At 48.5% G+C, this 12,681-nt stretch overlaps 1 protein-coding gene across 1 annotated transcript; it reads right to left on the bottom strand.

Moving 5' to 3' along the window:
* LOC120850668 lies at positions 1-8,897 on the bottom strand. The gene is made up of 7 exons (XM_042288558.1): positions 8,825-8,897; positions 8,391-8,462; positions 7,226-7,297; positions 6,445-6,528; positions 3,497-3,580; positions 1,058-1,129; positions 1-974 (listed from the first exon to the last, which is right to left on the bottom strand). The coding sequence occupies exon 7, from the start codon at positions 799-801 to the stop codon at positions 1-3; it is 801 nt and encodes a 266-aa protein (XP_042144492.1). The 5' UTR covers positions 802-974; positions 1,058-1,129; positions 3,497-3,580; positions 6,445-6,528; positions 7,226-7,297; positions 8,391-8,462; positions 8,825-8,897.
* Between the last annotated feature and the right edge of the window lie 3,784 nt (positions 8,898-12,681).

The raw sequence follows: 12,681 nt of genomic DNA on the forward strand, positions 1-12,681 counted from the left end.
CTACATCAATTTCGGTTTTAGGTTTGTGATGCCAGAGCATATTAGTAAAATGTTTGTGGCATGTCGCAGTAGCGTTATGGGCAGCCTGTCCTGAAGAATTCTAAAAACCTTGATGCGACCAATGGCACGCTCTACATGAACCCTTATCTTTGACATCTTCCGCGCTGTCTCCACTTCCTCTGCAGGGAGCTGTCTTTTGCCCTTTGTGTACGCTGGCACAACCAGCCTAGCTCCGACCCTGCCAATGTCCTCGCGAATAAGGAACCCCCGGTCGGCTAGAACAGTGTCCCCAATCTCGAGCTTGTCCAGCAGCCCACTTCTCTGTGTAAGCCGCTTGTCCGACACTCTTCCTCCCCATGCCTTTGAGATGAAGCTTACTGCACCGCACGGTGTCACACCCACAAGAAACTTTATAGTGTTGCACGACTTGTAGTGCGAATATGTTTGCGAACGGGCAGTGAAGGCTAGTGGCCGCTGAATGCGGCATTCTGAGCAGTCTACGATCACACGACACCGTGGATAGTAGCGACGCACAAGGGTGGGCATTGTCCGTGCAATGTCTGGTTGTGTAGGCCAAATGATAAATTTAGAAAAAGTCTCGGCAAGTAAAGGAATGAACTTCACCATAATGTTTGCAACTGTCCCCTCCGACACATTGAACCGGAAAGCAAGATCGCGATTCAGCAGAGCGAGGCGCAGCTTAGCCAGCACCATGAAGACAGCATCCCCAAGGGAGACGGCCCTTGGCAGGTACTTCGTGCCTTCTCGCACCAACTGGACGATCAGCGAAAACATAACCATGCTCGGCAAGCCGGTATAGAACTGCACTGATGATTCAGTGAGCTGCTCGGCAGAAAATGATGTTACTCGTCTGTCTTGCAGACCTTCACGTAGAGTTCGGTTGTCAGCCAAAAGTTTCGCCTCTTTGTCTTGAAGGCGATGTACCTCCTTCTGCAGGGCTTCAAACTTGGAAGCTGAAAAGCAGGCCACATTTCGTACAAATATTAGTGCCACTCTAGAATTGGGACAGATTTTAAACCGTGTCCCACTGACTTACAGCAGATGAAACAAGGGACTGCTACCACCACGTCCGTTTGAGTTGAATTCTCGGCGATGAGCCCGTCCGAGCCTGAGATTGTCAGAACAATAAGCATGTAAGAAAGGACAGACAAGAATAATACAGGAAAAAATTCTGATTACAAAATTCGTAGCATACAGCATGAAACCGAAACTAAGCGGGGAAGAGCGCCGGTAACGTCGATGCTCCACACTTCCAAGCATGCGGATCGTCAATATCGCAGCCGGCTTCGCTTGAGCAAGCGAAGCCGGCTGTGATAATGACGATCCACGTGCCTGTAAGGGCGGAGCGACAACGTCATGTACAGTCTGGACGCAGTCAAACATGAAAAATAGACCGATGGGTTTTCAGTGCACTGCTGTCTCTACGCCAAAGCTTGGCACCCGCCAGGCTGGGGTCTAACATATTGCCACGAGCGCAGCTGGCCAAGTATGCAGCGCGTCCGTGGCCGAGCGGTTATCGTGCTTGGCTCCCACGCTGGAGGGCCGAGGTTTGATGCCTGGCTGCGGATGCACCTTCTTGTTGTTTCTGTAAATGACGCGTTCTGGCGAATTCGCGAACCCTGTCGCTTATCGGAGGTTCGAACGTTCTATGCGACAAACCTTCTGCGGCAATTATTCCAGAAGCCCCTGCGTGTACATAAGGGGCTCTGCGTGGCGAGCCGGAGTAGTCTCGCCGCAGCGCTCGTTCCTGCTGTTTCACAGACATTGATGCCTGCGACGCTAACCTTCTATTTTGTTTTGGGCAAAAGTTCACTCCATAACACGTTTCGTTTCTCCAGTTATTATCCCCTTCATTATTTGTCATTTCGATCAATATCCTACACTGATGTGTTAGGCCCTCACTCGGCAGTAGGCGCATCCCAAGCTTCATCATAGTGCCGACGGTGCAATGAAAACCACTGGCCTACTTTTAGCGTTTTATTGCAAACATAATGTGGGAGCAGTGGTCGAAACTGATATTGGAGCCGTCTACTCTATGGAGGGCAAGTTCGTCTGCTTCTTGCGCAGGGGGTAGCGGTGATGTCAGAACGCCGAGCCCTGATTGGCTGATAGCGACCCTTTATCTGAGCATAGTCTGCTCCTTTGCAACGTCGTCTGCTCCTTTGCAACGTCGTCTGCATCTGTCTTACCTTTCCTGTGACTTTCGGAAGTGCAGGTCTTTACGAGCGAGCTCGACTTCGCCTTTCAGAGAGGGCAGACGAAATAACTCAAGCGGTACATTGTTTTTGTCTAGCAACTAGCAAACACGCATCAAGGAGAGAAGTTGAAGGACTCACTGGCGACGAGGCGTCCCGAGGCGCCGAGGTTTGTTTATTAAGAACCAAGAGTGAGGGTGTCTAGTGTGCGCAAGTTCTCTTCCAAATACTTTTTCCCGCCTTTCGTGTGCGGCGAGACTCCACACAGCGGTGAATCTCCGACAGACGCAGGAAAGGTAAAGCAGCCATCGTTTTAACTAGCAGACGTAAAGCAGATGACGTTAACTGCGCCAACCATGCCAACCCTGTCAAAGAGTGAGGAGTCTCGCCGCACACAAAAGAAGGGAAAAAGTATTTGGGAGGGAACTTGCAGACACTAACCACCCTCACTCTCGGTACTTAGCAAACAAACCTCGGCGCCTCGGGACACCTCGTCAGGGAGTCCTTTGACTTCTCTCCTTGATGCACGTCTGCTAGTTGTTAGACAAAAGCAACGTACCACTCGAGTTATTTTTTTCTGCCCTCTCTGAAAGACGAAGTTGAGCTCGCTCGTAAAGACCTGTACTTCCGAAAGTCGCAGGAAAGGTAAGACAGATGCAGACGACACTCAGATAGGGGGTCGCAATCAGCCAATCGGGGCTCAGCGTTCTGATGTCACCACTACCCCCTGCGCAAGAAGCAGACAAACTTGCCCTCTGCATTAAAAGCGATGCTGCAGAGGATAAAGCGAATCTTCCCCACTCCCCAATAGTTATCACCATGACCCCCCCCCCCCCCCCCCCCGTCTTTGTCGACCTAATTTTTAGTTTGTAGTCGCTGTTCCATTTCAAATTTGATTATGACTTTTTGTGTTTGTTCTAAAATCACTGACAGGGTTTACGAATCAGAAGTTTATTGTATTGCTCTTAGGAGTAGTGCCTTATTAACCACGTATGACGTGTACCTAGATGGTCCAACGCATTTCCCATGTGGGCTGCCTTATGCCAATGATTGTGGAGCTTCTCTGATAAGCACAAACCTAATCTAAGCATCAAAAAAAGCACACAAGCATGAAGATGTATTTCTGTTATTGCTTTACAATGTATCAGTCATCAGATTAAAAGTGGGAGTGTAACAAAAAAAAACAGCGCCTTGAGTGGCCAGATTGTGCTGGCAGATGATGCATGCAGTCTCTCCAGCCGCTGCTCGCACATTATATTTAACAGTTGAGCATACTGTACCTAGTGACTCATGCTCCTGTGTTGGAGGTGGTTCAGCGATGTCACGTTCAGGGTTGTCGTCCGTTCTGGGACTGCTTGCAGCATCTAAAGTAAGCAACAATAGGAGTTGTGAGACGAGATAGAATATGCACACCTGTGTTCCGAGATTTAATAACCTACTACCATGTAATTAAAGAATGGTCACACAAATGGAGCATCGGAAGCAGATACAGCAAACAACCAATAGACCGATCTCACCAGCTGTTCTGTGCATGCTTGGCAGCACCATAAATCTAGTTCACAGGGGCCAGACGGCAGTGCACGAGACTGCACATACCGTTCCAAGCTCTGCTTGCGCAGGCCCACAGCAGTGTTTTTGTGGATCATGGCAGCGATGGTGTGGCGAAACTGACCAATGAGATTAGTGTATTAAAGGGGAGGTAGAGCAGTTCTGTATTTGATCAGAAACACAAATTGCATTCATTTGGCCTTCAGACCAATAAAGATAACAATTATGTTTCGACTCAACGTGCCGGAGGGCCATAAGAGCGATTTCAAAACAGAGCTGAAACCATGCCCTTCTGGCATTCGGCAGCCTGAAGCCTCATTCACACAGCCGTTTTTTCTCGCGGCCCGGCGAAAACGCCGGCAGTCTTTTGCGCCGGGGGAGAGGATGTTGGCACCGGTTTCCGGCCGAAATCGGGGCGCCAGCCCCGAAAAGGGCCCTATGAAGATGTTCAACATCCCCGGCACCGGCGAGAGAGCGGGAACGCCGGTGCCCCGCCCCATCGAGGGGCGGCCAATCACAAAATAGGAAAGTTTCGCTAAATTTGGCAGATTCGCAAAAGATGGGTGATCATGGGCACGGCCGTGGGAGGGAGAGTTGACCGTATTGTGCCCTAACGCCCTAACTGCCCTAACGACGAAGCCAACAAAGCTCTTTTCGGGAAGGATGGAGGCCAGCGAGACGACGGGCGCATTGTGTGATGTTTACGGTTCTTAAACAACGTGCATACAGAGATTTGGATTTACCGCTGAGCTGCTGCTCGAAATGGTGAGACCACATCGATTCCTTTGCAATAGACGTAAATGTGATTTTAAGGAAGAACAGCTGAAGAAACAAAATACGGTCGTCGATCATCGAGGACGAAATGCGTCGCAAGGAGTGATTGATGTGAAATGTGCTCGCGGTGGGTGTTGTCGTTTTGGTTTCAAAAGGTCGAGACAAATAAAATGTATTGAAACATGCAAGATCGTTATCGGCGAGCCAAACGCAAGCTCTGAGGAACAAAACAATTGTGGCTGCGCCCGTCGACGCCGATCGTCCGCTACATTTGGTGGTCCTCGCTGCCACAAAGTAGCTACAACTACAGGATTACAAGATTCGTAATAGAGATGGAGGGAAGTGTGTAATTGCGCACGAAATAATAGGTTATATCGGTTATACAGTTTTACGGGATACAAACGTTCGAAGCAAAATTTAAAAGGTGCACGAAGATGTCTAAGCTAGGTGACGCAAGCTACCGCCCAATATAAGGGGGCACAGCCGCCAGCATCGCCGGCAGCTCCGCCGCCGCCGCTGGTTCGAACACTCCTTTGTCCCCGCACCGTCCCGTTTTCGGCACGGCGCCCACGGCGCTTTCGCCGGGATGGGGCGAAACGCCGGCTGTGTGAATGAGGCCTAACGCTCCGTCGATGACGTCACATACAGTGACTCTTTTTTGTGTCGTCTCACGCTAAACAATGCCTGCGAAGCAAATGGTTTGGTTATTTGGGTTTACAGGGTAAAAATTGCTAAAATTTGCCTCAAGCTTATTTTTTTTAAGAACCTCCGTAGCTTCTCTTTAAAACTGCTGTGCGTTGTCAGTTCTGAGCTCAGTACCTGGCGCTGCGTGGTCCTCTGTTAGGGGTGTGTCACCTTCGTAGCTTTGGCTCTCTGGAATCCTTGCAGCTTTTAAATTAAGCAACAAGAAAAGTTGTGAGACAAGATAGAAAATCTACACCTGTGTTTTACATTTCCTAATCTAGTACCATGTAATTAAGGGACGTTCCCTTAAATCAGCGATGCTGCAGAGGATAAAGCGGCCTTTCCCGAGATTGTCGGCACTCCCCTATAGTTATCACATGACCTTCCCGTCTTTGTCAACCTCATTTTTAGTTTTTATTCGCTGCTCCATTTCGAATTTGATCACGACTTTTCGTGCTTGTTCTAAAATCAGTGACAAAGTTTACGAATCAGAAGTTTATTTAATCGCTCTCAGGAGTAGTTCCTTATGAACCACGTATGACGAGTGCCTAGATCAGGGGTGGCCAAGCTAAACCGGCCTGAGTGCCGCAAACAAAACCGCGAAACTTCCAAAAGCTGCAAGGGGGGGGGGGGGGGGGGGTCAAACTTTTGTCCAGAGCAATAAACAAAAGTCTAACTACTTCCAGTCTATCCAAATCAAAAGCAGTCCAACTGGATGTAAGATAGCTGTAGCACAAGACTAACAAACCGCAACCTGTTTTTCGATTTAAAACGTGTTCCGTTTCTTCTCTTGGGTAAGTGCTCGTGTGACCGCGGGGGAGGGGGGAAAGAGTGTGTGTGTGTGTGTGCGTGTGGGGGGGTGTTAGGGGAGGGAGCCGCGAGCCGCACTATAACACGCAAAGAGCCGCATGCGGCTCGCGAGCTGCAACTTGGCCACCCCTGGCCTAGATGGTACAGAGTTTCACATGTGGGTTGCCTTATGACGATGATTGTGGAGCTTCTCTGATAAGCACAAACCTAATCTAAGCATCAAAAAAACATACAAGCCTGAAGATGTTTTTCTGTTATTGCTCTACAATGTATCGGTCATCAGATTAAAAGTGGGAGTGTAACAAAAAAAAAAAAAGAGCGCCGTGAGTGGCCAGGCTGTGCTGGCAGATGATGCATGCAGTCTCTCCAGCCGCTGCTCGCACATTACAGTTAACAGTTGAGCATACTGTACCTAGTGCCTCATGCTCCTGTGTTGGAGGTGGTTCAGCGATGTCATGTTCGGGGTCGCTGTCCGTTCTGGGACTGCTTGCAGCATCTAAAGTAAGCAACAATAGGAGTTGTGAGACGAGATAAAATATGCACACCTGTGTTCCGAGATTTAATAACCTACTACCATGTAATTAAAGAATGGCCCCACAAATGGTGCATCGGAAGCAGATACAGCAAACAACCAATAGACCGATCTCACCAGCTGTTCTGTGCATGCTTGGCAGCACCATAAATGTAGTTCACAGGGGCCAGACGGCAGTGCACAAGACTGCACGTACCGTTCCAAGCTCTGCTTGCGCAGGCCCACAGCAGTGTTTTTGTGGATCATGGCAGCGATGGTGTGGCAAAACTGACCAATGAGATTAGTGTATTAAAGGGGAGGTAGAGCAGTTCTGTATTTGATCAGAAACACAAATTGCATTCATTTGGCCTTCAGACCAATAAAGATAACAATTATGTTTCAACTCAACGTGCCGGAGGGCCATAAGAGTGATTTCAAAACAGAGCTGAAACCATGCCCTTCTGGCATTCGGTAGCCTAATGCTCCGACGATGACGTCACATACAGTGACTCTTTTTCGTGTCGTCTCGCGCAAAACAACGCCTGCGAAGCAAATGGTTTGGATATTCGGGTTGACAGGGTAAAAATTGCTAAAATTTGCCTCAATCTTATTTTTTTCAAGAGCCTCCGTAGCTTCTCTTTAAAACTGCTGTGCGCTGTCAGTTCTGAGCTATGTTCAGTACCTGGTGCTGTGTGGTCCTCCGTTAGGGGTGTGTCACCTTCGGAGCTTTGGGTCTCTGGACTGCTTGCAGCTTCTAAAGTAAGCAACAAGAAAAGTTGTGAGACAAGACAGAAGATCCACACCTGTGTTTTGCATTTCCTAATCTAGTACCATGTAATTAAGGGATGTTCCCACAAATAGGGCACCAAAAGCAGGCACAGCAAACAGCCCAATTGACGTGTGTGCTGTAAGTCATGAGCTTATGTTGTGTACTACAGTGGACAAACGTCCCCAGGACACACCTGCAGGGACTCAATCGCGTCACTTTGCCACCTGCTTGTGGCTCACCTGGTTTCGAGACCACAAAAGAGCGCATGCAAATCCTGCTGTGCCTGCAGAGATGTGTGTTTATCCGCTCTTCTGCGATGTAGTACTTGTCGCAGTATCTGGCACGAGGCACAACTTTGGCAGTCGCAGGTGATGGACGCCTGCCTCGGATGCAGCCACTAGAGAACGCTTGCGGCTCTGCGGCTCAAATTGCTGGCCGATAACGAGCCTGGCTTTTGAATTCGGTAATTCAATGTTCCTCTTCATACTGTGATTATAAGGGCACACTCGATGATATGGCACCAATGAATACAAGTCACGCCAGTTAACTGAGCAAGGAGCTCATTTCGTTTGAAAGCCGAGGTGGCTGATCGAGCAATATGCACGGCAAAGCTAAAAGCGCTATCTTCAATCATGGCACCTCACTCCAGTATCTGCGGCAAGCATTGAGAGACGAACAGTGGAAAAACACGCGCCTGCGAGCACAGTAGGACGTGCAAGCGCTCTTCTACGGTCTCAAAACCAGACAAGCCATTGGCAGACGGCAAAGCGGTGTGCTTTTGTCACCACTCACATGTCCTGGGGACCTTGGTCCACGATAGTACCTGATGCTGTATGCTCTTGTGTTGGGGATATGGCAGTTTTGGAGTTCTGTGCTGTCCTAGCAGTGTTTTGCACCACTAAAGTAAGTAACAAGAAGAGTTGTGGGATAAGATAGAAGGTGCACACCTGTGCTTGAGATTTCATAACCTAGTACCATTTAATTAAAGATGTTCACACAAATAGGGCGCCGCCAAAAGTAGGCACAGCAAAAAGCCAATTGACGTGTGCACTGTAATTCCTGAGCTTATGCTATTTACCTGGCGCTGTGTGGTCTTGTGATAGGGGTATGACACCTTCCGAGCCTTGTTCTGTCTCGGGACTGCTTGCAGCTTCGAAAGTATGCAACAAGAAGAGTTGTGAGATAATGCACACCTGTTTTCGAGGTTTCATAACCTACTACCATGTAATTAGAGATGTTTACACAAATAGGGCACCAAAAGCAGGCACAGCAAACAACCAATTGGCTGTGAGCTCCTGTGTTACGGGTATTGTATGTCTAATGTCTCAGTCTGTTCTGGGACTGCTTTCAGTGTCTAAAGTAAGCAAAACGAAGGGTTGTGAGACAAGATAGAGGTTGCACACCTGTGTTCGACATTTCCTAATCCACTACCATGTAATTTAGAGATGTTCGCACAAATTAGGCACTCAAAGCGGTTAGCTACGAAAAGTAGCTGATTAAGCACAGGCTTACGTTCTGCAGTTGGCACTGGTTGAGGAGACGTCTCCTGTGCCTGAGGAGCAGGAGAGTGACCTGCTGCTGCAAAACCAGCCGCATCTGAAATTACCAACAGTCGACTTATCGGATGTTTTAGTTCCGTCCGATACTGTGCAAGAATGAGCATCCATACAGCATATCACACGACTAGCCTAAACACGTGCGAGCAGTGGCGTCACTAGGGTTAATGGCACACCACGACACGACACGACACGACACGACCCGAACCCTCCTCCTCCCCCCCCCCCCCCCCCCCCCCCCCCCCCCGCCCGCCCGCCCGCCCGCTTGGCCCACCGCGACCCCCCCCTTGTGACGCCACTCCGTGCGAGACTGTCATAAATGGTTGGCGCCGCCACTGCTGACAGACAAGCTCTACTGGATTATTTTACTCACTGCTTAGAATCGCTGCTGGCACCGCTTGCAAGAGGGGAACATGGCGAACCGAGCTACTCCGGCGACGTTTCGCCCGCTCGTATCTGTCAACACGGCCGGGTTGCTCTCGCTTGAAAGCGAAAACACTCGGAACAAAGTCCGGATGTTCGGGGTCGCTTGACGGTGCTCCTGCGTTCATGATGTAATATGAAATAGGATTCCAACTAAAGTTTCCGTAAACTCACCTGTAATAAAGTGCTTCCCGCACAAGCGATCGTGATCCGACGGTGTCCACTTGTCTCTTTTTACCGCACCTATCCAGCTTCTCCGGCGGATCGGGCAGGCAGGAAACACGTGGAAACTTACGCTCGACTCTTTCCTCGACCTTTCCGCACAGCCCCAGGCAACACAGCTCTGCGGCATTTTAACGTGCACGCAAATAAACTTGATCAACTACAAAACGCCATAGCAATGCATGGGGCTCATGGCGGCTTCCGCCCACAGCCCTAGACCGGAAGTGCGACCGACGCGCCACCACCGCGCCGTGACGTCACAGAGATGAGTTGGTGTATACTGCCGTTTTCCTTCATTGACTAGAAAAGTCGTCATTTTGATTTGCGGCTATGTACGTGAAAAGTATCAGGAAATCTTCAGCACCTCTAATTCCAAACATTCCTCGTGAAAACGATGTTCCAGCGTCTTCTGAAACTGTGAGAAAAGCCATAAAGAAAAGTTGCAATGCATTTTTCAAATGAAAGTATGTATGTGTAGCATACAAAAAGTATGATCAGTGTATTTCACGTAATTGATAAATCAGAAATTGAAATCCTGCTTATCACTTTATTCAAGTTTCCGAGCCTGCCTCACTGTACACACTCCTTTGTGATGATGGTGTGCCATTAATCCTGCGTAAAAAGAGAAGAGAAAATTACTTCATGGTCACCCTATGATAAAACATCACATAAGTCGCTCAGGGGACCACTAAGTGAGGAAGGCAAGATAGTAACACCTGCATCCTGACACATGGGTGAGGAAAATCGGACAACAGCATTTCTGAAAGCCTGATATGTTAGACATTGGTGGTGTGCCTTCTTTGCATGCCCAGGGCTATGGTACAGGTAATAGTGTTCATTGTAGGGCACAGCCTTTGTTACCTCGAACCTTAGGCACCATAAAGAATTTGTGTGACCAACAATAGCCTTTTCCAGATTCAAGGTTGCAGCTGCTACATTTGAAGCGCATTTGGATTGATGAGGGCAACGAGCTTGATTCTTACCTTAGAGCGATAAACCGGAACCCACTGCCTGCAGCGGAAATGGCACCCCCCCGGTTGCCGCCATCTTGCCTGTTTGCCACATTAGTGATCACGTGACGTTAAAATGGCTGCGCCCAAAGGTGGGCCAGATCAGATTGGCCTGATCGTGGTCAGCAGATGGGCACTCTGGGGCTGCGTTCGAATCTTACTCGAATGGCGCCGAGTTATTCCGGCGGATCAAGTCACGTGACAGGACAGATGCAGCAACGCTGGACGCGGGTAGGTATGAGAACTTCACCCAGGAGTGAAATAGAAGCTGCGTTCGATTTACTTGCACCTCCGGCACCGGTGCAGAAAAGGGCGGGGCGGTGTACTTCCGGTCGTATCTCAATACATATACCGGAAGTAGACTGCCCTACACTTTTCTGCACGGGCGCAGGAGGTGCAAGTAAATTGAACGCAGCTTTTATCTCACTCCTGGGTGGAGTTCTCGTGCCCGTTGCGTTCGAAAACCTACGTCCACGTTGCGCTGCATTGTCTTGTCACGTGACTTGATCTGCCGGATTAACTCGGCGCCATTCGAGTAAGATTCGAACGAAGCCCCAGAGTGCTCATCTGCTGAACGTGATCTGGCCAATCTGATCTGGCCCACCTTTGGGCGCAGCCATCTTAACATCACGTGATCACTAATGTGGCAAACAGGCAAGATGGCGGCAACCGGGGGGGGGGGGGTGCCATTTTTGACCGCTGGTTTACCGCTCTAAGTTTACTCAAGCTCGTTGGATGAGGGACACAATAAAAAACATCTGAGAATTGGCATTTTCAGGGCTGTGATAATATTAAAATTTTATTCTAGAAGTTTAGTATAATGCGGTATTTGATTCTGGTTTCAAGACTGTAAACGACTTAATTTTTGCGAGGGTTTAGTTTTTGCGAGTTTATCGAAATTGCTTAAAATTGTACATTCAAAATGTAACCCCATGGATACGAATGCATTGAACATTTCTCTTGCCTGCGAAATTCTGTACCTGCAAAGTATTCCCAACACTAACACATCATAAAATGTATGAAATATAGTGCTCGCAAAAATAAAGTCGTTTATGCCATTCAAAACTTTCAAAGAGCTCGCAAAGTCACCACTGCGATGGATTTGCTTTGTGCCGTGCGCTTCTCGGCATGTGCCAGTGCGCTGCATAGATTAGTTCTAGATTAAATCCCAAGAATAAGGCATTTGAACGTGGAACATAGGCACACTTGATAAACTAAAATCTCAAAATTTTCACATCGACTGGCTTCCCAGGAGACTTATTGGGTTCGCATGCACTGTTACTCCGCACCAAGCAGGCTCTCTTGGGATGACAAGAAAAAACCCTGCGCCCTGAACGCTGTTCGAACCAGCACTCGGGAGAGTTGAGAAGCCTGTCAAGCACTCGCTTTCGGGACAAGCCGCTTACTTCCGGTGGCTTCATATCCATCTGTACGATGCACCATCACATAATAGAGATCAGTGGGCAGACGTCACTTTTACTCTTGTGATGCAGTTTCCCAGGTTCCCATACGTTGCAAACTGCTAGCCAAACTGAGTCAGTCCTGCAGCCCTGCGGGAAATGTCAATTCCACTCTTTTTAGACGTAGACATCATCATTTTGCGTGTACCTGAAAGAAGCTCTAACACAAAGGAAACAAAATTATTGGCCCTTTTTTAATGCCTCCTTTATTTTTGATGAGAACATAAATACAACTCACACGCTATTACAGATTCAGTGGTGCGGCTTAATTTATGATGAGCACTTTTTTATATAATTTCCAGCTTTTAGAGAAGATTCAATATGAGGTTCGGACATGAATGATTGCTACCCTATTGGAAAAACGTGCAAGAAACAAACCTGCTCCTTGTACAGTTCTGGTATGACACCACTTTAATTTCTTGTTATTATGCATGCAGCTAGTTTGGTTTGGCGTTCTGCATAACTGGAGATACCGGCACTGCTATGGCTCCGGGTATGTCTATACTGGCAGCCAGTTTGCTTGCCGATATGATTTGGTGTGGCTGGTATGATTTTGCGTCCGATGACGTAGGCGACCGCAATCTTTCCACCAAAACGCTTATACCACAGGACCACCGGTATAACCAAATCATACGTGCAGAAAGACGACCGCCATCTTCCACCAAAATGTCCATCGTTTATCACCGGTATCGTTACAT

The sequence above is a fragment of the Ixodes scapularis genome, unplaced genomic scaffold (genome assembly GCF_016920785.2).
Source record: "Ixodes scapularis isolate PalLabHiFi unplaced genomic scaffold, ASM1692078v2 PGA_scaffold10__122_contigs__length_95168666, whole genome shotgun sequence".
Taxonomy (NCBI): Eukaryota; Metazoa; Arthropoda; class Arachnida; order Ixodida; family Ixodidae; genus Ixodes; species Ixodes scapularis.

What these genes read in the sequence shown, in the direction of transcription:
- LOC120850668 (XM_042288558.1), bottom strand. Translation starts at nt 801, where the DNA reads ATGGTTATGTTTTCGCTGATCGTCCAGTTGGTGCGAGAAGGCACGAAG.